The 23,978-nt window shown below is 35.5% G+C and overlaps 1 protein-coding gene across 2 annotated transcripts; it reads right to left on the reverse strand.

Moving 5' to 3' along the window:
- Positions 1-4,186: 4,186 nt before the first annotated feature.
- LOC120073125 (Phosphoglycerate mutase family protein) lies at positions 4,187-16,144 on the reverse strand. 2 transcript variants are annotated; one of them, XM_090312432.1, is made up of 5 exons: positions 15,493-16,144; positions 15,232-15,331; positions 14,811-14,990; positions 14,156-14,273; positions 4,187-4,437 (listed from the first exon to the last, which is right to left on the reverse strand). In XM_090312432.1, the coding sequence occupies exons 1-5, from the start codon at positions 15,725-15,727 to the stop codon at positions 4,345-4,347; spliced, it is 726 nt and encodes a 241-aa protein (XP_090168558.1). In that variant the 5' UTR covers positions 15,728-16,144; the 3' UTR covers positions 4,187-4,344. The 2 variants fall into 2 exon arrangements, with proteins under 2 accessions (XP_090168558.1, XP_038881679.1); XM_039025751.2 differs by lacking the exon at positions 4,187-4,437 and adding an exon at positions 7,384-7,566.
- Positions 16,145-23,978: the final 7,834 nt, after the last annotated feature.

The raw sequence follows: 23,978 nt of genomic DNA on the forward strand, positions 1-23,978 counted from the left end.
TAGGATTCCAATAGAATGATAGGTGGTATCCAACTATTGGGAGAGCGTGGGGAGAAAAGATTTTTGGAGAGTAAAGAGGATTTTCTTTGTGGCTTGAGGAAAATTTGCACCAATGACTCATGGTCCAAAAGGGCCATAAGGAAGACTTTATATAGAGAAAGGCCAAGCCCTTTTCCTAATACTTTTCCTTCTCTTTTCCACAATTAATTAATTAAACAACATTTATGTCATTTAATTAATTAGCACAATTAAATAACACTGATTTAATTTAATTTACACATTAATTAAATAACTATTTGTGCATTAAATCTAATTTAATGTATATATATAAATATATATATTTAATTATCATAAACATCGTATGTATATGTACAATATCTCTCTATTAATTAATTCTTTGTGAATCTAATTCACTTGAATTGATTAACTGAATCTTATTCAAATATTATTTTTCAATTTAATTTGAATTATAGATCATATCCATAATTAATTATATATTAATCACATTAATATATGGGTTCCTCAAATTAATTTGAACAATTCAAATCATCCCTCTTAAATATTCTCTAGTGAGCTAACAAGGGGACATGGTGGACCTGTAGATCAGAAGCTCCAACGATATGAGATTAATTGGCTAAACTCTTGTGGGTACACTCCATTAAAGACCCACAACTGCACTCTTCTCACTATATATATATTTCTATGTCCACAGATATACACTAATAACAGCAAGTTCGTCCTTCACGAGTGTTCGTAACTCCAACTGGGTCAAATTATCGTTTTATAGCATCACCGTGTGACACCAACGCATAGTTCTACCGTATACCATCGACGCATACCCCCATCACCGCATGCCATCCATCGCCGCATGCTACCAACGCAACCATCGCATCCATCGCACTGCATACGCAAGTAGTACTGCCGCAACCATTGCATCCATCTCATCCATTACATCCAACGCATCCAACGTCCAGTGCCCTTGGATGCGCAACTTAAGGCTACCGCGTGCATTTTCTAACCTCTTCAAGACCTTGGTTGTTGCATTCACTACTAATCTCCCAAATAACCTCTCAAAGTCTAATGGCCAATGCATGGCACACACCAACGCATTGTCAAATACTTAGTCATTTTTCTCCTTAGCTTTCAACACATGATTTTCTTGGCAATACGTCCAACCTTACAGACGCATAGTTTTCTTTTCAACTTATGCGTTAATGTCTCCTAATACTGCACGCATGGGTCCTTTTGACTTTACACTTAGTCAAATTTCACCAATTAAAGCTTAACTCAAAACTACTCAAGAAAAATCTATTCAACACTTAGAAATTTCTTTCACTTCAACATAGGATTTAACTTTCATTTAGTTAATTTCCTTAACCATCTACTTAAGTAGGAAAAATGGAAATCCGGGTTTCACATTTACTTCCCCCTTAAGAAAATTTCGTCCTCGAAATTTACTCGAACTAACTTTGGTTTAAGGTTTCATAACAACCACTATTGTAACCTCTTATAATCTTGTCTATTACCACGTTTCCACTGCGCTACTCTGATATCAACTTCTTAGTTTGTCCAAAAATACCTCACCTAGCCATCTCTAAGCTAGATGTTGAACCAAACTATCTACAACATAATCATTTCTATCTCAAATACTAAATGAGAATAACTTAAATTCATACTTACCTTCCTCGGTAGATCTTCAGGTAGCGTTGTGAGTTCCAGCTCTGGTTGCCTGCTAGGTCATGCCACTTCTGCCATTCCTCTTAGTCTACCTTGACTAATTCTTAGGTTTCTCTTTAAACCTTTACTCTACCACATTTCCCTCTGGTTTTACTAAACTCAAACCTCAGGTTTTCCTAACTCAACCCCCTGGTTTTCAAGAACATATGCTTTGATACCAAACTAGTATCAGTGTTCCTCTAATGAACAACCTATTTATGGTCCAACCAATAAACAGAAACCCCTCTGGGGTCAGTGAGAGGGTAGGGCTCTTTGTTCAAATCCCAAAGACACCACTTAAGGGAACACTCATCTACTTACCCTTAAGGTGGGAAAGAGTGAATTCCATTTTGTATTATTATGTTCTTAGCTCCCCAGTTGGTCTTGTCCCCAAAATGGTAGGCATATTGAGTCGGCGAACTAGACACCCTCACTCATACAAATCAAAGGACAATCCCTCACGAACAGGAGTACATAATATACTCAGGATTAAGACTAAGTTGCCTAGGTCATCCTGTTGAAATAGAAACCTAATCAGTTAACGATGTTATATCTAGTGGTTATTATTTTGTGGTCCAGTCTTATTCAAACTCATTGCATAGGATACCCCTACTCACATGTCAACTACACGAACGCGTTGGATCATTGCGTTTATATCAAATACAAAGTGGGTCGTATCCATAGTGTTTACAAGGATAAGGTACCCAGTCTTATCCCTATACTATATACCCTTCAAGCTATATTTTGAACATTGATCCCTGTATGTCTCCATATACAGTCCAAGACTCATAAGGCAACCTTGGATGTTAATTTATTGGATTTAGGGTTATTAACACAAAATAGACAAACAACACAAACCATAACATTTATTGAATTAACATCTATAACTCTTTATCGATGACGATCAATTAATAACATTTACTATCTACGAATTTTAGGGTATAAAACCTAATAATATCAAAATAATTATTTTTTGGAGACTAATAAGTTGCCCATTTTCATTTTGTGTGACCCAATTATTTGCTAGGCAATTAATGTATTAAAGTGATCTAAGTACATTGCAAATAATAATTGATGAATCAAGAGTTGAACACATTAAAGGCTGAAAAATGTAACAACTCAGATAATGATGACTTAGATGGGAAATAGACAAATTAAAGATTGGTAATGGCTTAGAAGCCGAAAGGACAAGCTAGTTAAGTTATTAAATGGACAACCTATATAATCCTGGAGGCATAGTCAAAAAGGGGTATGCTTTCAAACTTATACTAATTTTTTACCAGTTGAATTATATTCAACCCGATTCTAACTTGAGTGTCGGAGTGAATTTGGCTATTTGGCTCAACACCACATCGGTGTTAGCTTTACTCATTATTTTTTGCAGGATATTGAGTTACTCTTCCTAAACAAAAATACAAATTTATCATTGGTGCGTTTTTGGCATCAACAGTAATGGGTTTTTTTCTGTTGTCTTCTACGCTAATAACCTAATGGATTATAATATTACATAAAAAGTTCATAACACCCATATTAATTTTTTATCATTTAAAAAAAAACACAAATATGAAAATCGCTTGCATTAAATTTTCCAAAATTGTTTATTTCCCCCCGCCCGCCGCATGTCTTCCTTACCCACCACCTACGAAACCTTCCCCATCTTCTCTACATTTTCGCTTTTCAATTTCAAATATATTGAGTTTATTTCAAATAATATTTGTGCCCTAATTTATCATGTTAGCATTGTTGTCATATAATAAGAAGTATATATTTGCAAAATAACTAAATATGCATGTGTATATATGATAAATTATGTGAAATATATATCTTAATATAAACGAGACAAAAATTAAAATATAAAGAATGTATTAGTACTTATTCTAAATGCATTTAGAATAACCTCGTATATATTTTAAATAAACCGTACATATACATAAAAGATGAAGATTTATAACCACGTCTGAAATATGTAAAAAAGAAAAAAGGTATATATTTGTAACTAAACTTACATCTTAATTTCAAATATGTATGCGTATACACAATAAAGTATGTGAATATATATCTTAATAGGAACAAGATTAAAATTAAAATATGTCGTATTTACTATATAACAAAACCTTAAATGTGTACTAGTTCTAAATATATTTGAAATAAATCTCGTATATATACATAGAAAACGAATATAGATGAAAACGAATATTTGTGACAATAATTTTGCATTAAATACAACCACCAAAATTAGGGATTTTGAATTTTAGGTCCAAATCCCAAATATGTAAAAAAGAAAAATTTGTGACAAATCTATAACTAATTCAAAAAAATATAATTCAAGAGCAAAAACCCATAAAGTCAAGAGAATGATATATCACACTCCCTCCCAGACTACTCTTTGAGCCTAGGAAAGGACATGACTGCAACAGTTATCAACCCTTTTGCTGACACTTACTGCCTAGTAACTCTAGCAAAAATAATCTGATACCAACATGCAATCTCATACACAGCGGCTGCTCTATGGCTAAAAACATTAAGTTTACCCACAAAACATTTACAGAGATTACATTACTAGTTTCATAAGTCGCAATACCCAAAACCTTAGTCCCTATATAAACCATTGTAACATGTGTACAATATTTACAGTAACCACCTAACAGACGGGTTACGATAACTTTTGTCCTTGAGTGGAAGAACAGATGCAGAGCTACCTCCTGAGGATTTGACTGCTAACTGGGGGAAAGAAAAACATTTGAAAATAGATGAGCTTGCTAGCCCAATGAGTGACTTAAGAAAGAAAACTTATTCTCATGCATAAGTCTCAATAAAGAGATCAGACTAAAATATAAATCTCTACAGTAACCTTGTATTGAGATATAAACATTTTCCAAGCATAAAACATATAAAGATTTTTTTCATCATAAAATATTAACTGTTCCTTAGTTGAGAATAACCTTGTTGTGGTTTAATCCTAACGTCAATTACTTAGTCAAGAGAGAACCCTTTTGCTCAATCTCTGACTTTACTACCTATGTGCACGTGGCGATAACTAAGTATCATCATACCTTAGGTACTTTTGCTTAGATACCTTCTCAGATGTCCCTACTCGAATACCTTCTCAAATGTTCCTCGGTATCGAGCTTCAAGTAAAACTAGTCATACTATGACTTTCTCTTTAAAGCATGTAAAGCATAACGCATAGAAAACATGTCTTTAAAGGTACTAACACATGTTTGGTGTAATTAAACACACATAAATAGTTTTTCAATAAACTTTCATACATGGTTTTCTTGGTGTAATTAAACGCATGCGTATAAAACATAACTCATGATTTGCTTGGAAATTACTTTGCAAAACTAGATAGCATGAGAATAATCTTTCTTTAAAACATGGTTTCTTTAAAATATTGTAAATATTTAGTCACTCACAACTTTTAGAACTATTCCTCAAGGGTCGATATGTTTCTATCACTGGTGTCAATCTTGTGGACACAAAAGCATATATTTGCTACTAGCATAGGTCTTCCTTTTGAAACTAACCCTTAAGTAAGCTTTGCGTTTAGCCTTTCTTTAGAAGACTTTCTCTCCAACGCATACCTTGTTGTAGGTTTTCACACTTAGGAATTTCTTTGAGATTTCGCTCATGCAAAGCTTCCAACCACTCTTCACAAACGTACCACTACTTATGCAACCAACACTTTCCTATAAGTGTTCTTTTACCTGCACATGGTCGTCCTCAGGGCTGCTTATGCGTCCAAGACTTCACTGCAAGGTCTCCTCGGCCTACACAGCAAGTCCAACGCATAGAAAAGCTCAGCCTTTGGTCTGTCCAATCGTTTCCTTTAAGCTGTCAGCTTACTCAACTCAAGCAGTTACCTGCTTGTTCATGAAATTCCAAATTCAACTTACGAAATTAATAACTCGAATTATAGAGCTCATCTCAAGAAATTTTCTTCTACAAACTTGTTAAGAATTGTCTCAGGAAGCTTAACTTAAAATTTCAGCTTCAAACTTCTCGTGGTTTGTCCTGAAGACTCAATTCTTTAACGATGGCCCAGATTCACCTAAGAACAAAACCTCTAGTCCTTTTTCTCCTTCTCCAACCTTATCCCAGTGAGGACTTCTTCTGGCAGTGTCACCTCTAAAAGTAGACTCTCAGAGCTTTCCAGAAACACTAAGATCTCTAAATTTGCACGGAAGAAATGTTCAAACTGATCGTTTAAAGTTCAGCCTCCCCTTTTTATACTGCTTTCCAGCGCTTCTTATTAAAGCATAGCATGACACCTTCAGCTTTCATGGAGTTAAATCTGGTGCTTAAGACGACCGGTGCTTTTAATCGGTGATTAAGACTGATAAACGCATGCTCCATCGTTTAGCTCACTACCCCATCGTGTAACTCATCGTTCAGTGACCTCATGCTGATGCTTGTCACCCAACGATCTCGCTCTCCCCCATTGCGCAGCACACAACCTATCGCACAATTGTCGCTCATCGTGCAGATCTCGCTGATGCTCATCGTGTAGCGCTGACGCCCATCATCTAGCGCATCACGGCTATCGTCTAGCGCCCACGCCCATCGCGTAGTGCCATCACCCAGCGTCATCGTCTAGCGATGATGCCAATCGTATAGTGCCAACGCCCCATCGTTTAATGCTATCGTTCATCGTGTAGTGCTATCGTTTAACGCGACACTTCGCATCATCTAGCGTCGTACGACCGTCTACCACATCGCTCAACGCCGCTCACCGCTACACGATCGCCTAACGTATCACTTAGCTCCGCTCATTGCTACACGATCGTCCAATGAGCGCAACTCCAACGCCCACGCTCGTGCACACTTGAGGTTGTCGCATGCACGCTAACCTCTCAAGACTTGGCTGCCACATGCTTGTCTACGCGTAGCTTTTCTCTCAGCCACATTTTGGCTTCCTTCAATGCCCAAATAACCTCTTAAATGAGCAAGGCTAACGCATGGGCACAATACTTAGCCATTTTTCTAGCCTCCAATGCATGAGTTATACTTAGCGATTTCTACCATTTCTTCTAGCTTCACCCAAGAGTCAAGCTTTCTAACTCAAACTTTTCTTCTAACTTTTTACCCTTTTCCTTACACTTACACATTAATTCTCACAACCTACTCACCACATTGGTCTCAATAGGAAACATATACAAGTAGAGAAATATGACATCTTGCATTGAAAAGTCGGTTTGAATTTGTTAAATATTTTAATTATAGCATAATACAAAAATTTAATATGAGAGAGATCTTGCATTTATAAGATAATACAAACATTTTTGAATTGTTTTTAGTATTTTAATTACAAAATAATACGAATATTTAATAAAAGAGAAAGTGTATTACAAGATTAAAATGTCCGAAAATTCCAAAAATCTAATTATGGAATGTAATTAAAGTTTAGAACATTTGTAAAATATTGCTTGTAATAGGTCAATTTTATAAGTCTATCATTTCTTTATTATTCATAATTTACAGAATATTGTTAACTTAGGGAAGAACCCTTTCAAAACCAAACCCCACGAAAATGGTTATATTTCTGAGTCTATGGCACGACAAATAGTCAAATACTAATTGAGGAGACTAAGCGAAAAGGTTTAAATGACAAAATTCTCGCTGCTAAATATACACAAGGCCAAGAAGTCGAAAGTTCATTAAACACCCTTCAAAGAAAAATTAAAAATTATTATATATAGATAAATAAGCATTCAAAGGGTGAATTTGGGTACAGCGAATGGTTGCTATCTGCTGAGCTATTCTAGAAAACTTTAAAATGTTCTATGATCTACTATTTGGTTTTACTATGCCATGAAGCTTCCATCCACCTAGTCCCGCCAAAGCAAATGCCTGAATATGTAGATCACAAGGCAAAGATCAGTAAGAGTGAAAGCGATTAAGAATCTACAGGCATTTCGAGCATATTCTGCTGCAAAACATGCGATCATGGTTATCAAACCGGATCTTCTCTAGAAGAGAGAGGTATTAGGTAACATTGAGTTTTATTTCAAAATCAATTAACAACGAAAAAAGTATTCCATGTATCTTATAAAAATTGATTTTTTCAACATAAGATCCTCAACATGTCCCATCAAGATGGTGTCTTCTTTGAGTTCACTATCCTTGGATTAGTTTTTTTTTTTTCTTCTTTTTTTTTTTTTTTACCGAATACCTATTTAGGCTTATGGGTCAGCTACCATATTAGATTACATGAGAGTCCATCTCAAAATCAATTGATAATGAGCGAAATAATCCATGTATCTTATAAACATTGCAAGGTCTCTTCATTTTTCCAACGTGGACTTTAAAAAAAAAAAAAGAAAAAGAAAATGGGCGAGCAATAAATAGGAGGATGCCTTTTGTCATTTGAAAGTGTAAGAAAATATGTGAACTTAATAAACCTTGAACTTGAACAGGCTCAACATTTATAACCAAGCTCCATAACATTGTGGTCCTTACGCAAGAGCTATCTAGATTGTCTTCCCCTCATTCCCTACAACCCAGGGCATCCAAGTGTACCAAAAAACCAAAGCTCCTGCAATTAGTGATCACATCTTTACAGTTTTCACCATACCATTTGTTAACTGCATGACTACCACTAGTTGAACCAACTACCAAAGTATGATTTAATCTAATATTCCTCGTGGGGCTCAGCATCCGTCCCATCCTATCACACATTGATGGTTATAGAAAAACAGATGTTAAATTTGATCTTCATTAAAACCTCGACCCTGCCATGTGGAGTGGGGGTTGTCTCAACTTCAGCATCTGAAGAAATCTGTTAGGTTCCGGTTCCTGCTCTCAGCTTAAACCACACAAAAGGAAGAAAGAAATCCACCAGACAACAGGGTATTCACCTCTGTTCTAATATTATTTATATTTCCAGATGAGTATTGACAAAGAACACAAAGATTCAAACACCAACAAGAGAAAAGAAACAAGATCAAGATAAAAAAGAAAAGAAGAACCCAACAATACTAGCCAATTCGAGAGGGCTAGCTTTCTCTCCTTCAGCTTATGGCTACTATTCCTCAAAACATTTCCTGCCTCCCCATGCCTCCCTCCATTCCTTTATAAAGCTCAGCCTCGTGGTCCCCTTCCCCTTGATTCCCTTATCCAGACGGTTATAACCTTTCCCCACTATCTTAGGAATAATTCCCCTTTTACCCCTCCTCTTATATGTATGAATGAATGATCGGGGGTCTAACAATACCGCTCCCTTCGAAGTGCACTTTGTCCTCGAGGTGTAGCTGGGGAAATTGTTCTTTCATCAGATGCACTGCCTCCCAAGTAGCTTCACTTTCTGGCAACCCTTTCCATTTTTCCAACCATTCATTTGCAGCCACTTCCCTATTCCAACGAATACCCAAAATGAATTCCGGAACTATTTGCAGTTCGAATTCCTCGGTCAAAGCTGGATGGTGTTGTTGTACCCTGATTTGTTCCCCCAACTTCTTTTTCAGCTGGGATACATGGAACACATCGTGAATATTTGCTTCTGGAGGTAACTCCAGCTTGTATGCAACTTCCCCAACCCGTTCCTTCACCTTGTATGGACCATAGAATTTTGGAGCCAGTTTTTCACATCGCTTCCTTGCCAATGATTGTTGTCTATAGCGTCTGAGCTTCAAGAATACCTCCTCACCCACCTCAAATTGTAACCCCCTTCTATTTAAGTCTGCTTGTTTCTTCATTCTATCCCTTGCAAGCACTAAATGCTCTTTTAAAGCCCTCAAAGAGATGATCTCGGGCTATCAACTGTTGCTCCACTAGATCATTTGAAGTCTTCTTCTCACCATAGGATATTAATGGTGGTGGTTTCCTCCCGAATACAGCTTGATAGTTTTGATTGAAGAATGGAATGTGGTATTGTACCAGAGTTCGGCCCAAGGAATCCACTTGCTCCACTTCAACGACTGTTCATTACAAAAGCATCTTAGATACATCTCTAAACAACGATTCACCCGTTTCGTCTGGCCATCCGTTTGAGGATGAAAAGTCGTGCTCCTCTTTAAAACTGTCCCCATCATTGAGAATAATTCCTTCCAAAAGTGACTAAGGAAGATTTTGTCCCGATCGGTCACTATGGATTTAGGGACTCCATGATGTCGCACAACCTCCTGAATGAAAGTTTCGGCCACTTGTTCAGCAGTGAAGGGGCGTTTTAATCGCATGAAATGAGCATACTTACTAAGTCTGTCCACAACCACCATGATAACATCAAATCCTTCTGATTTGGGCAGCCCTTCCACAAAATCCATCTTTAAGTCATCCCAAATTTGCTCCGGTATAGGTAAGGGTTGTAACAATCCAGCCAATTTCAAGGATTTTGCCTTATTCCGCTGATACGTGTCACATTGTTGTACATATCTCTTAATACCAGCCTTCGTTCCTTGCCGATAAACTTCCCCAGACATCCTCTTGTATGTTCGAAGAAAACCCGAATGTCCACCTAACACCGAGTCATGGAAGGTATGCAACAGTGAGGGTATCATCAAGGATTTCTTGGACAGCACCAATCTCCCTTTATATAGCAGTTTCCCACGGCACAGCTGATAATTTGCCTTTCCTTTAGGATCTTCTTTCAGTTTAGCTGTTATGGCCTGCAGCTCATCATCCTATCGGACCTCATCGAGTACCCTGTCAACATCGAGTAAGGCTGGTGCAGACATTAACATAAGTTCTTCAGTAGGGGGTATTCGGGAGAGGGCATCCGCGGCTTTGTTTGTGAGGCCAGGCTGATACAAAATCTCAAAATCATATCCCAACAATTTGGTTAACCACCTTTGGAACTGAGGTTGCACTTCCCTCTGCTCAATAAAAAATTTCAATGTTTTTTGGTCCGACACCAATGCAAAATTGCTTTCCAAGAGGTAATGCCTCCATTTTTGGAGGCCAACACTACTGCCATCAGTTCGCACTCATAGATGACTTCCCTTGTGCTCGTGGAGACAGCTTCTGACTGAAATACACAATTGGCCTCGAATTTTGAGTAAGCACTGCTCCCAGCCTGTGTCCCAAAGCACCCGTCTCTATCAAAAAAGGAATTGAGAAGTCTAGAAACGCCAACACGAGAAGCGAGGACATGGCTTGCTTTAGTTCCTCAAAAGCATGATTCGCTTGCTCGTCCCAATGAAAGGCGTTTTTCTACAGTAAACGAATCAAGGGGGCTGCTATGTGTCCATACTTCTACACAAACCGTCGATAGTATCTCGTGAGACCTAAAAATCCTCTCAGTTATGTCACCGTAGTAGGTCCCGGCCATTGCAGCATTACTTTTACCTTATCCCCATCCGCTTCTACCCCTTCTTGTGACACCCAATGACCAAGATATTGAATTCTAGGCTGACAAAATATGCACTTCTTATTTGTGAATAGTTTATGATCTTTCAGAAGATTAAAAACCACAGCTAGGTGTGTTTCATGGGTGGAGTCAGGACTGTAGACTAGGATATCATAGAAAAAAAACCAAGATGAACCTCCAAAGAAATGGCTTAAAAATTTGGTTCATTAATGACTGGAATGTTGCCGGAGCATTAGTCAATCCAAAAGGCAAGACAAGGAACTCGTAATGGCCTTCGTGAGTCTGGAAGGCTGTCTTCTCAACATCTTCTTCCCTCATACGGATTTGGTGATAGCCTGACCTTACATCTAGTTTGGAGTAAACAGCAGATCCATGGAGCTCATCGAGGAATTCCTCGATCACTAGGATAGGGAATTTGTCAGCAATAGTTATTTGGTTCAATTTCCAATTATCCACACAAAATCTCCAACTCCCATCTTTCTTCTTCACTATTACTACAGGGCTAGAATAAGGGCTTAGACTCAGTCTGATAATCCCCACTTCAAGCATTTCCCCCACGAGTTTCTCTATTTCTTCCTTTTGCTTGTGCCCATATTTGTATGGTCTTACATTAACCAGTGGTCGTCCTTCCAAGGTGTTGATTTGATGATCTATCTCTCTTCTAGGTGGGAGTTCTGTTGGAGCCCCAAATATGTCTTCATTCTCTTCAAGCAGACATTGAATCATCACAGGTAGCTTTTCTATCCCTTGGTCAGCATCCTCTTCAGCCCCATCTCAATTATCTACTATTTCATTTTGGAACTCGATTAGAAACCCAAGATCTTCCTCATCCCAGACTTTGGCTAGGGCCTTCATTGATATTTCCGGGTGAGTTAGCATCAGATCCACCTTAAGTGTTACTACTCGATACCCCTCCATGAAGCACATAGTTAGCAAGGGCCAATGCACCCCCATGAATCCTGTAGTGTAGAGCCACTGCATTCCTAGGACCACATCCATCTTTCCCAGGTCTATTGGAAGAAAATCAGTTGTAATCATCAGTTCCTGTAATGTAAAGTAATATATTTACATACCCCTTTACCCTGAAGCGCTTCCCCATTGTCTATCACCACGCCATAATTTCCGGTGGTCGTTATGGTAAGCTTCAACTCGTTGATCAGCTTCTGGTGAATAAAATTATGAGTCGCTCCACAGTCTACAAGAATGATTACCTCTCTTCTCCCAATGGTTCCTCTCACTTTCATCGTTCCACGCTTTGAAATACCCATCATGGAGCGCAGGGACATCTCTACATCTTCTACCACTTCAATCGTTTTTAGTTTCGGTGCTTCTTCTGTCTCTTCTTCCCCGGTTTCCTCAGCTACGTCATCTTCTGTGGTGATGAATAACATCAACTCACGATTCTCCCTCGTTTTGCTACGATGATCGGCTGAGTATTTCTCGTTACAACAAAAACAAAGACCCTTCGGCAACCATTCTTAATACTCGACGTCAGACAGTCGTTTGACCAAGGATTCTTTCTTCATGAAGTTCCCTTTGATGGGGATAGTAACCTGTTTGGTAGCCCCCATCTCAGTAGCCGTCACGTTCGATTTTATGGTTGGGCTACTACTTTTGTTTTCAGTTTGGGCCTCCTTTCCCAGCCCACTAATACCCAGCTAAGATAATGCCAACTTAAGCGCCATGTTGCGGTCACTAATCAGTTGGGCCTCGTGCATATTGGCGTCTAAGCCAACCGGGTGTCTACTGATAACCTCCGCACATATGGCCAAATCCAACCCGTTCAAGAAGGCGTCAACAAGTACCTCTTCTACCATCTCCGGTAGTGGTGCAGAGTAGGTCACGAACTTTTTCATGTAATCAGCATAGCTGCCATCTTGCTTAATTCTCAGCTATCGAGCTCCAAGGCTCCCCTCCGTTGAGGGTCAATAGTGTTTGAACAACCTCCGCTTAAGCTCCTCCCACGTCCCAATAGCTCTCCAGTTATGGCTCCACCTAAACCAGTCCACCTCGTCTGGAACGAAACTCACCACAACTACTTTCACCTTCCCCTGATCATTGAGTTCATGGATCTCAAAATAGTACTCGGCGTGATATACCCACAATTCCAGATTCTCACCATTGAAGACAGGCATCTCTGGTCACTTGTACTTACTTTTATCAATGCCTCCACTTCCTAGATGGTGAGTAGACTCGACTTCCTCCATTTTTCCCTTGTTTTTGATGCATGGCCCTTCAACAATCCTCGATTCTTCGTTCATCGAGCTATTCTCTCTTATGTCCTCTGAGAGTTTCTCCACGCTTTTACAGAGGCCCAAAATCAGATCCTTCATAGTTGAAATCTCCTTCTCCATTGCTTCAATTCTCTCTTTGATCTGCTTCTGTGCCATTTGCCTTGTTCGCCCCAGGATTGTAACGGCTCTAATACCAATTTGTTAAGTTCCGATTCCTGCTCTTAGCTTAAACCACACAAAAGGAACAAAGAAATCCACCAAAAAACAGGATATTCACCTCTGTTCTAATATTATTTATATTTCCAGATGAGTGTTTACAAAGAACACAAAGATTCAAACACCAACAAGAGAAAAGAAACAAGATCAAGATAAAGAAGAAAAGAAGAACCCAACAATACTAGCCAATTCGAGAGGGCTAGCTTTCTCTCTTTTCAGCTTATGGCTGCTATTCCTCGAAACATTTCCTACCTCCCTATGCCTCCCTTCATTCCCTTGTAAAGCTCAGCCTCGTGGTCCCCTTCCCCTGTGATTCTCTTATATAGACGGTTATAACCTTTCCCCACTATCCTAGGAGTAATTCCCCTCTTACCCCTCCTCTTGTATGCATGAATGACCGGGGTCTAACAAAATCTCTCTCAGATTAAATCAATTTAGTTCGACCCTAACCAATAGAAAATACCCAAGCAATAGTTTTATTTTAAGAAATAAAATATGAGTATCCAGATTGTTTCTTAAGAAAGTCAGTCTCGAAGTTAACTGAGGGAAAGTAATGTGAAACCTCAACAAAGAGCACATATGTTCTCACTGTATGTACGTGTACAATCATAATACATGCCCATTCAGCCATGCAAAAAGTTCAAATTCAAACCAATAACATGCATCAAAATGATTAAGGTCTAACCTCATCCCATGATTTTCCTGAAGCCTCAAGCAAAGCAGCATTGCATGTCTTCAGTTTTATGGAGGAACCACTAAACATTGAGGCTGCCTCTTCCCACCCTTTATTATGTCCCATACACCTGCATAAAAACCATTGTTGTCTTACCATTTCCCCATTTTATGTTATGGTCCATATCAAATTATTATTTCACAATTCCTTGTAAGAAACCACAATGCATATGTACTGGTTGTTTAAAACAAAAAAAAAATGTTGATTCTGTTGGAAGGTTGTTATACTAAATTTCATTAATAAAATGAGAAAATATGGCTAAAATTGAGTTTACTCAATCAATAGAGTTATATTATGCCTTCGTAATGGAGCTGGCTACAAAATGGAAGGAGTCCTGACATGAGAGGAGATTAAAACATGTAGTATTGCAGTGTATACAAAACAACCGATTCATGAATGCAGTATGGTAAACATGTTGTGGCCTGAGCTTTTACAAAATTATCCACTAGAAAGTAGTAATTAATTGACAACAATGTTCTCAAAATTAAAGATGATACTGAAAACAGTTCCTCATTGCCCTTTGTAGTTGCTCTTTTTCTAGTGAAACTGTTTGACCAAACCAAGGAATGTGTGCACACCTTTTGAATAAAGAATCAGTGACACTTACATGACTGTAATTATCTCGTTCCTTGAATAATTACAGATAACCTGCTGAAGGTGCTCCGCAGTCTGACCATCCATGGCAGCAATGGAATAAAAACTGGAAATGAAATGAACCTCTGCTTCCGAAAAACCACTAACTTGATCCTGCATTATCTTAAGTGTTTCTCTGGTTCGCTTGGCATCACTGCTCCAGTAAATTCAAGTCGAACCCCAAAAGACAGACAGTTAGATTCTTTAATTCTTTTCCTGAATACCCTATTTAATACAAAGAATTGATTATTGGAAATATGTAAAGCTACAGAAAAATAAAACATCATACCTATGATCATGTATTGCAGGGCATTCTAAGTTCAAACAGGGTCGTTCGAATGAGGGGGAGAAAAAGACATCGTGAAAGTGTATAATCAGTTGAAGGAATACCTAACCTGGATAAAATAAGTTCAGGGATCCAACTCAATTCTTGGAGTTTATGAGCAATTTTAATAGCATCAACTTTTCCATCTTTACTCAAGGGGCGATCATGATCTAGAGAACAATAATTAAGGAGAACAAACGAAATTCATATTTAACCATGACAGGACGATAATAGAATACGGTGAAATTGCACAATGAAAGAGTATCAGAGAATGCAAGTTGTTCATAGCTACATAGACAGTGCAATAATCTGAGAAATTTTAGAATGTCACCTCGCAATGAAAGCTTTTGCCGTGAACTCCTAGCATGACGAAGCAGAATAAGGCGACGAGCAACAGATTCCGATTGGGAGGTAGCTTCCTCAGTCGCCACTTGGCTCTCCGCCGTCTGAATAACTGCAGATGGCCATTGAATAGGGTTTCTCGCCCTCAGGGAGGAGCTTGGATGTTGAGTTTTAAAGAGTTGTGGGTGTTGTTGAATATGATTACAGCAAAATGAAGCATTCATTGTACAGAATCGACCCAACCAGAAAGGCGACAGAGCCGAGTGAGCTCGGAGAATCGATGGCGAGCTTAAAGCTTGAAACAGCACTGATAATCGGTGGTTGATTCTTCTTAATCGAATACCTGTTACATACTTGGCTTGCTCAATGCGAATGCATTGCCATGCTAAGATTGTTAAGAATCGTACTCAACCTCAAGGAACAAGTTGAGAGTTCCTATCCTGCACCTCGTAGAGAACGTGAATGGTAGAAGATGAGCTCGAAGAAGAAGAAGACGACGACGACGAGCAGATAAGGCTTCGAGGCTTCCTAATCATTTTTATTTTTATTATTTGTTTTGCTATTCACTGAATAAATCATTTTGTACATTCAAGAGAAGTTTCTAGTGAGCTTATACACAAATATTAGACCATAACAAAATTAACCTAAGATTTTGCCTAAGAGGTTTTTGTACCGATGATCCTTTTTTCAAGTATGTTTATAATTGATGAAAATTCTACTTTTGATAATGTCTCTAATTTGTTTATCCAAACACAACTTTGTGAGAAAATTAAGAAAAATACAACAAACATACTAACATCGCTTAAGAATGATTATGTGTAGCCCTAACATAATCAATCTCTATTGCGATATTATTTTTCTCGCTCAAAAACACATAAACTTTGAGAAAAAAAAAATTGAAGAAAACACAATAAAAAAATGAAATTGCCATAGGACATGGTCATCACGTTTAGTTATTATTTTTTAGCTTGATTTTAATTTAGTCTTTTTAAGTTTCAAAATGTTATATTTTTAGTCTATTAAATTTTCAATTTTGTTTCAATTTGGTCGGTAAGATTCAAAATTTATAAATTTAATGTCGATTTTTTTTTACAAAATTCACTTGTAACTTTTGCGTTAATATCTATAGATTAATATGAAAATGATATTAAGTGAAATTTTAAAAATAATTTTAATAATGAAGAAAAAAAATAGGAACACTTAATTAATTATAATTCTTTTGATTTTTTAAAATTAATTAATAGAGATTAACACTTGAACCTTTTGGATTCAAGAAAGTTTTGGAAATGATTTTAAATCTATTAATTTGAAATCCAATAAATGATCTTAAATTAATTATTTCGTTTGGAATGAGAAATATTTGAAATGAATATATTTAAAGTTTCGTGTTTGGATGGTGATCGAAAAAGACGAAGTTAAGAATTTACTAATATAGGTTTTTGTCTATGATCTGTTACTTGAAAATTAGAGTATGTCGAGTTTAAATTAGTAATTTACTTCTGAATTCTATAAAATTTGGCAAAATCCAACCATTCTAGTCAGGGAAGTTTTTAAGGTAAAAATAGTATTTGAAATTATTCCAAATTTTAAAATGGATTTTTTCAAATATAGGAAAATAGATCAAAATATGTATAAGTATATCAAAATTTTACTGTCTATCTGCGATAGACTACAATGGATTAATATCTGTGTCTATTATGTCATGATGGACACAAATAGTGATCTATCATAGTCTATTGTAGACCATGATATTTGTTATTATTTGTAAATATTTTCAGTAGTTTTGCCATTTAAAATAATTTATCTTTTAAAATCATCTTCTTGCAATAATAAACAACAAAAAAATCATTTAAAATCCATTATCATTTGAAATCCCTCAAAATCATGAGATTCCAAATAGGCCATGAAAGTGAGAATTTGGTGAAAATAGATATTAAAAGGTGTAAATCTTGAAATCTATAGACCAATTGAATCAAAATTCAAACCTCAAAAATAAATTTTAACATTTTGAAACGTAAGAACTAAATTGAAATCAAACTTAAAAGTTGTTCTAAAAAATGCGACATTTTGTAACCTATGGACCAAATGGAAAGTAAACTCAAAACCTATGACTAAAAAGACATGTTCCTCTATTTTTATTTTCCTACATCTGGTAAAAACAAATATTTATAATTAGAATTTAATTTCTATAGTTCGACAAACTCAGAGATACTATATGAGATTTTATCACATTATACAGACAATAAACTCAAAACCTAGGACCAAAAAGACATGTTCCCTTAATTTTATTTTCCTAAGTTTGGTATAAAAGGAAAGATTTATAATTATAATTTAGTTCTTATAGTTTGGCTAACACTATTTATGGAAATTCTACCTATTTATGAGATTTTATCAAATCATATAGACTAAATTATATTTTTTAAGCTAAAGTGAGCTTGGCTTGTACTGGCATGATCTCCATCTCTAAATATTGGAGGTTCAATCCTCCACCATGTAGTTATACTAATAAAAATTATAATTTTTAAAAATTTAACACTATTATGAATTTTATAATATAGATGTCCAATGTTTAATGTCCTAAAAGTCATGTGTCAATTTTCATGTTGTCCATATGCCTTGTAGTTATTCATGCTTGTGTCCATGTAAGACCACATTCTACTTGCCACTTTGTATATAAATAGTGACATTTAGTGGATCTTGAAAATACACACTTAAAAATCTCACTTTGAATTTCCATATTATCCTATTTTTATAATTTTAGTTATTTCATAATTTCAGTTATTTTATTATTTTATCATATTTATCCATATTCATATTCCCATTGTGCTCTTCGATTTTACAACACATTATCAGCACGAGCTCATGTCGCATTGAAGGATCCCAAATTGAAGGGAACCGTGAGCGGAAGAAAGATCGTCCCAAATTCCATTTTTCATTGAATGTAAATTTTACAATAAAACATGAACAAGATATGCATTAACATAAATTCCAGCATGCTATATAAATAGGTTTTAGAAACCTTACCTTCGAAGACTTTTCCTCAAGAATCTCTCGAACAATATACGAACACCTTGAATACTTTCTTCAAGAAAACCTCGATCAAATACACGAACACTACCACAAAGGCTTTCTTGGTATTCTCAGGTAGAGAACCCAGTAGTGGTAGGCTCTGTCTATTTTGGAATGAGAGAATTTTAGTAGTAAGAATGAAGGTTTGAAATTGTTCACAAACAACTCAAAACTCGCACATAGAACTCTTATGTTATTTTCCACTGTAAAAAATCGATGAACAAATTGTGGAAGAAGGAGACTCTCTCTGGTCTTTCAAATGGACAAAAATATATCTACGATGAACGGAGTGCAACTACTGGGCTTTAGTGGAGTGACCCAGTAGTTAACGAATGTTGATTAATTTGGTTTAAAGAGTTTAGCCAATTAATCTCGGATCGTTAGAGCTCATGATCTGTAGGTCCATAAGGTCCCCTACTAGCTCACAAATGGATTAAACCTTAGAATAGTGTGATGAGAAAATTTGAAACATTCAAATTCAAATCAAGGAAACCAGTAATTATATACGATATAATTACATGATATCGAATTAAACGAAATTGGAGAATTGAATAATATTTAAATATGATTTAAATATCAAATTATATGAATAGAGATTCGTATTTGTAGAATTGGTGATTTAATAATTTAATATCATATATTAAATTATTTTTAATTAATTATTTGATTTCATATTAAATTGAATTTTTTATTTTTATGAAAATTCAAATATTTAAATCAAATTTTGTTTTAATTTAATTTTTGAAAAATTAAATTAAAATTGAATTTTATTATAAATTCAATAAAAACTTCATTTAATTCAATTTAAATTTGAAAATCAATTTAGTGGGGTTTTCCCACTTTTAACATCCAAAATTCCACTTCCATTTTGATCTACTTGGTATCATTTCCACATGAAATCACTTGGCATGATAATGTTAAATAAAATGGAGTGGAGATGTCTGAGATTTTGGTGCTTGCATGTTGAATTTTAGAAAGAGAAAAAATAGTTTTTCTCTTGTTCTTCAAAAAAAAAAGGAAAAGACACCTAAAATTCTCCTTTTCCCTTCCATTCAACCTCATTTTGGGTTCTACCACCCAATCTAAGGTCCTAGAGAATAGTAGGGAAGATCAAGTGGTGGTCTATAAGCTTTTGGAGAGGTATTTCAAGCTGGATTTGAAGATTGAAGAAGTTCTTCAAAAGTATATCTTCAAAACCCTATTTTATGTCATGAACATGCATGTTTCTTTGCTAAAATTGAAGGAATTATAGTGCTAATGATTCTGATTGCTTCCACTAATTACATACTAACTCCATCATTATTTTTATGATGTGCCTCTCAATGGGATGCTTCATGCTTGAAACATTAAGTTTTTAGTCATAAACTATGTTTATAATGTTTTTATTGAGAAAACTTGATACTGAAGGGAATGAAGGTATTCGAGTCCCTTGATACCTAAGGGATGACAGTATTCAAGGTGTATGTCTATACTAGTAGCCTTTGGGACTTGTATAGTGCACGTATGATAAGTACCATCGACATTGATTATATTAAGATTACTCTACATCAACTAAGATTATGGACGTTGAGCGATCGAGCAAAAGGGCTCTCCTTCAACTAAGACAAGGCAAGAGGATGATGTTTTTCAAAGGAGGTTGGTAATGCTTGAGTTTTCTAGGGTTTTGAAAATATTCATAGAGATGTTATATTCTTCTATGGCTTTTAAACTACTCCTCAACCCTCAGACATAGAGTTACATGCTTATTCAACAAATTATGTTTTCATATCATGTTCAATATGTAAGTATGTTTTACAAGGAGGTCACTCACTAGGCGTTTTAGCTTACCCTTTTTAAATGTTTTCATTTTTCCAAGTAGCAGTTAATTCTCCAGAGACTAGCTGGTCTAGCAGTATGCCATATACTCAAAGATCCCAGAGAAGTTGAAGAAGTTTAGGTGATCTATCATATTTTGTTTTAGTATAAAACCATCATGTACATAGTATAGATAAAAATGGGTAGAACCCTAGATAGCACTAATGGGGGATAAACCTATGTAAAGTTGTTCTTGGTTGTGTATATAAGTTGGTTAAGGATATTGAACAAGAGTTATATATGGGTGCATTAACTATTTATCAGGTGCAATGGAGACAGTTTTTAGGAGTAGGTTAGGCAATAAGTGTCATAAGTTTTGGAGTTGATGCCCTAAATTTCATGGGTCTTGTAGTTTGTAATTGTAATATACAAACAATTTTGTTTATTTAATAAAATATACAATATTTTATTCAACATTTAGTAGCACTAACCCATAAAACCAACAAACTAACTTCCAGGGTTATCTTTTGTAGCTTAAACATGTATGTAGAGACATACAAGTAGATCATGTTTAAGTGATAAACTAAATGGTTTATAGTAAATAGATAAGACTGGATACCTTATCCTTGTGACACTACAAATATTGTCCAGTTTGTAGATGTTACAATTGTTGTAAAGTGCTATAAATGATCTAATCTTGATCATTCATGTAGAGACATGTGAGCGGAAGTATTCTATACAAAGAGGTTTGTATAAGACCGGACCACAAAATGAATAGTCTCATTATATAACGTCGTTAATAAATAGAGACTTACATTTCATCAAGATGACTATAGGTGACATGACCTGAATCTTGAGTGAGTTGTAATCTACCTATGAAGGTGGTCCTTTGATTTGTATAGGTGAGAGTAGTGAAATTGCCGACTCAATAAGCCTACCATTTTGGGGATTCGTTTTATTGGGGAGCTGAGAACACAACTACACAAGACGAAATTCACTCTTTCCCTAATTTCGAGGTAAGTAGAGAAATTGCTCTCTTAAGGGGTTGATTCTGAGGCTTGAACAATATGGCACCACACACTCTCTTGGCCCGAGAGGGGTTTGGTCATAGTTTGACTATGAATTATTATTCATTTAAGGTATCAGTGATACTTAAGGAGTGTGATGTAACTACAGGGGCAAACGGTAATTTTGGTCTAACTGTACTTATGAGCAATTTGTGAAGGATCATCGCATTGTTGACTGATTATATCCAATGGACAAAAAAATATATCTGTAGTGCGAAGAGTGCTGCTTTCGATTTTTTGTGGAGTGACCGGCAATTAATGGATGTTGAATAATTTAATTAAAGGAGTTTCATTAATTATTTAAGTACCATTAGAGCTTCAATCTACAGGTCTATAAGGTCTCCTTTATAGCTTAAAAAGGTAGAATGATTTGAATTGCTCAAGTTAATTGAGGGAATTAATTATGTAATATAATTAATTTAAATTAATTATATATGATATAATTAATATAATGTATTTGAAACAATATAAAAAGTATAGGTTGTGTGTTATATATGATATAACATATAGTTATATATATATATATATATTCAAAATTAAAGGAAGGGAAATAATTTCCCTTCCCTTAATTCTCTCTCAATCTCTATCGTGATGAGGGGTAGTTCCACGAGACAATAATCTTCTTCACAAAAGATTTAGATAGCCTCTCTGGGGCTGTGTCTCATCTACTACTCTGCTAAAAAAAATCTTCTAGTAGAGTTTATTCTTCCTCTCTCTCAAACTCTCTCCATTCCAAAACTCAGAGCCCACACACTCATGAGAATTCTCATCCTAAGGAGAATACGGAGGTCGCTTTTATGGTGGTATCCTCATGGTTGGTTCTTGGTTCATGTTTGATCGTGGTCAATTCAGAAAGGAGGATTTCGTGAAGAACTTGTTCTTCAAGGGTAAGTTAATCCCTAACCCCTTCCTCCTCTTTTATTTTGCATGTTGTAATTTTATGTTTAATGCATAAATTTGTTGTTATGTAATTTTGTAACTATGAAAAACGACATCGGGATCGATTTCGCTTCTGCATTAGACCTCACGGTTCCTTCAATTGGTATCAGAGACAGGTTCTTAACCCAATTTATTTTTTCCAGAATTGCTTTTATAGAATTTGTGGGTTTATATTTTGTATTGTTCGTATAAATAAATAGTTGTGAATGGTTTGCAATTTTTGGATGTTTCAGGATTGATTTGTTAGATTTATAGCTTTATTTTTACAAATTTGATTTATAAGGGTTCGTTGTTTTGGGCATTTAATTGTAAAGAGTCTATAAATTCATAGTCCTGTGTCGTTCGTGATGATTTCAACATTTTTCTAGAAAAAACAAGGACCAAATCGGAGAAAAATCAAAGGATTTCACGTTTTTATAGTAGCATTGCAACGTGTGCCTTAGTGTTGCAATGTTGTGAAAGGCGAAACAGAAAAATTCTTCGTAGCATTGCAACGTTTCGAGATAGAAAGATTTTTTTTGGTTCGCACGCGATTTGTTTCGTGGTTCAACTGGTTAGCGTCTGATTCGCTTGATTCGAGCAATTCGTGGGTGGTTCGGGTGCTGGCCGATCCGGTTCGTGCAGTTCAAGGTCTAGTTCGTCTATGTTGAACCGATTAAGCTATTATTTATTTAATAGTTATTTTTTATTAATTAAATCAATATAATTGTTATATTAATTTAATTAATTGTTTAGGAGTCCAATCCCAATCCATAAATTGTTGTTTAAATTATGCATTTGATGTAGTTTTTTTTTTTAATTATATGTCATAATGTATGCCATATAGTAAAATTCCACCATAGATTATGTATTATTCATGCATCATTTATATTATAAATGTTATAATATATAGTTGCATGAGTTAATTTTGTAGCATGCTTATGCATCATATAATATAAGTGTTATAACATATACTTTCATGCATAGTAACATTATCATGCATCATGTATATTATAAGAGTTATAATATATAGTTGGATGTATGTATGAATGTTATTTTAGTATTTCATTACTTTAGTTATGTATATTAAGTAATGAAATGAGAATTGCATGAAGCATAACACTACTTTAGATAATTTTATTAAGTATGTCATTCAATGCAATGCATGGTTTTAATTTGTTTAATTTACTTTATAATTGTTATAATTAAATGAAATTAGAAAATAAATTTAATAATTTAGAATTACATGCAAACTTAAGTTCAAATCATTTTCAAAATTGTTTTTAAAATATGATTCATGTAGACCTAAGATCACAAATTTCTAATGAGATGAGAAATTAGTTTGATCTTTTAATCATTTTAATAAGATTAAGTTGGTTTTAATTAAAAGATTAAATTTGTAACAAATGTATCTATAAGGGACCTTTTGTCTAAGGATAGTTCTATCTAGGTTGGGGTATTTAAGTTGACGGAAACGGAATATCCCTACCTGGGAACTGACTTGGAAAGGTGGATTAGATAGATCTGCTATAAGCATGCAATTGTCTGATTAAAGTTTATTAAAATGTTTAATGAACATTAATCAAAGTTGTTTAACTATCTAAAGTAAGCGTTACTTTTGGACAAA

The sequence above is a fragment of the Benincasa hispida genome, chromosome 3, assembly GCF_027475165.1.
Source record: "Benincasa hispida cultivar pf3 chromosome 3, pf3_genome.v1.1, whole genome shotgun sequence".
Lineage (NCBI taxonomy): Eukaryota > Viridiplantae > Streptophyta > Magnoliopsida > Cucurbitales > Cucurbitaceae > Benincasa > Benincasa hispida.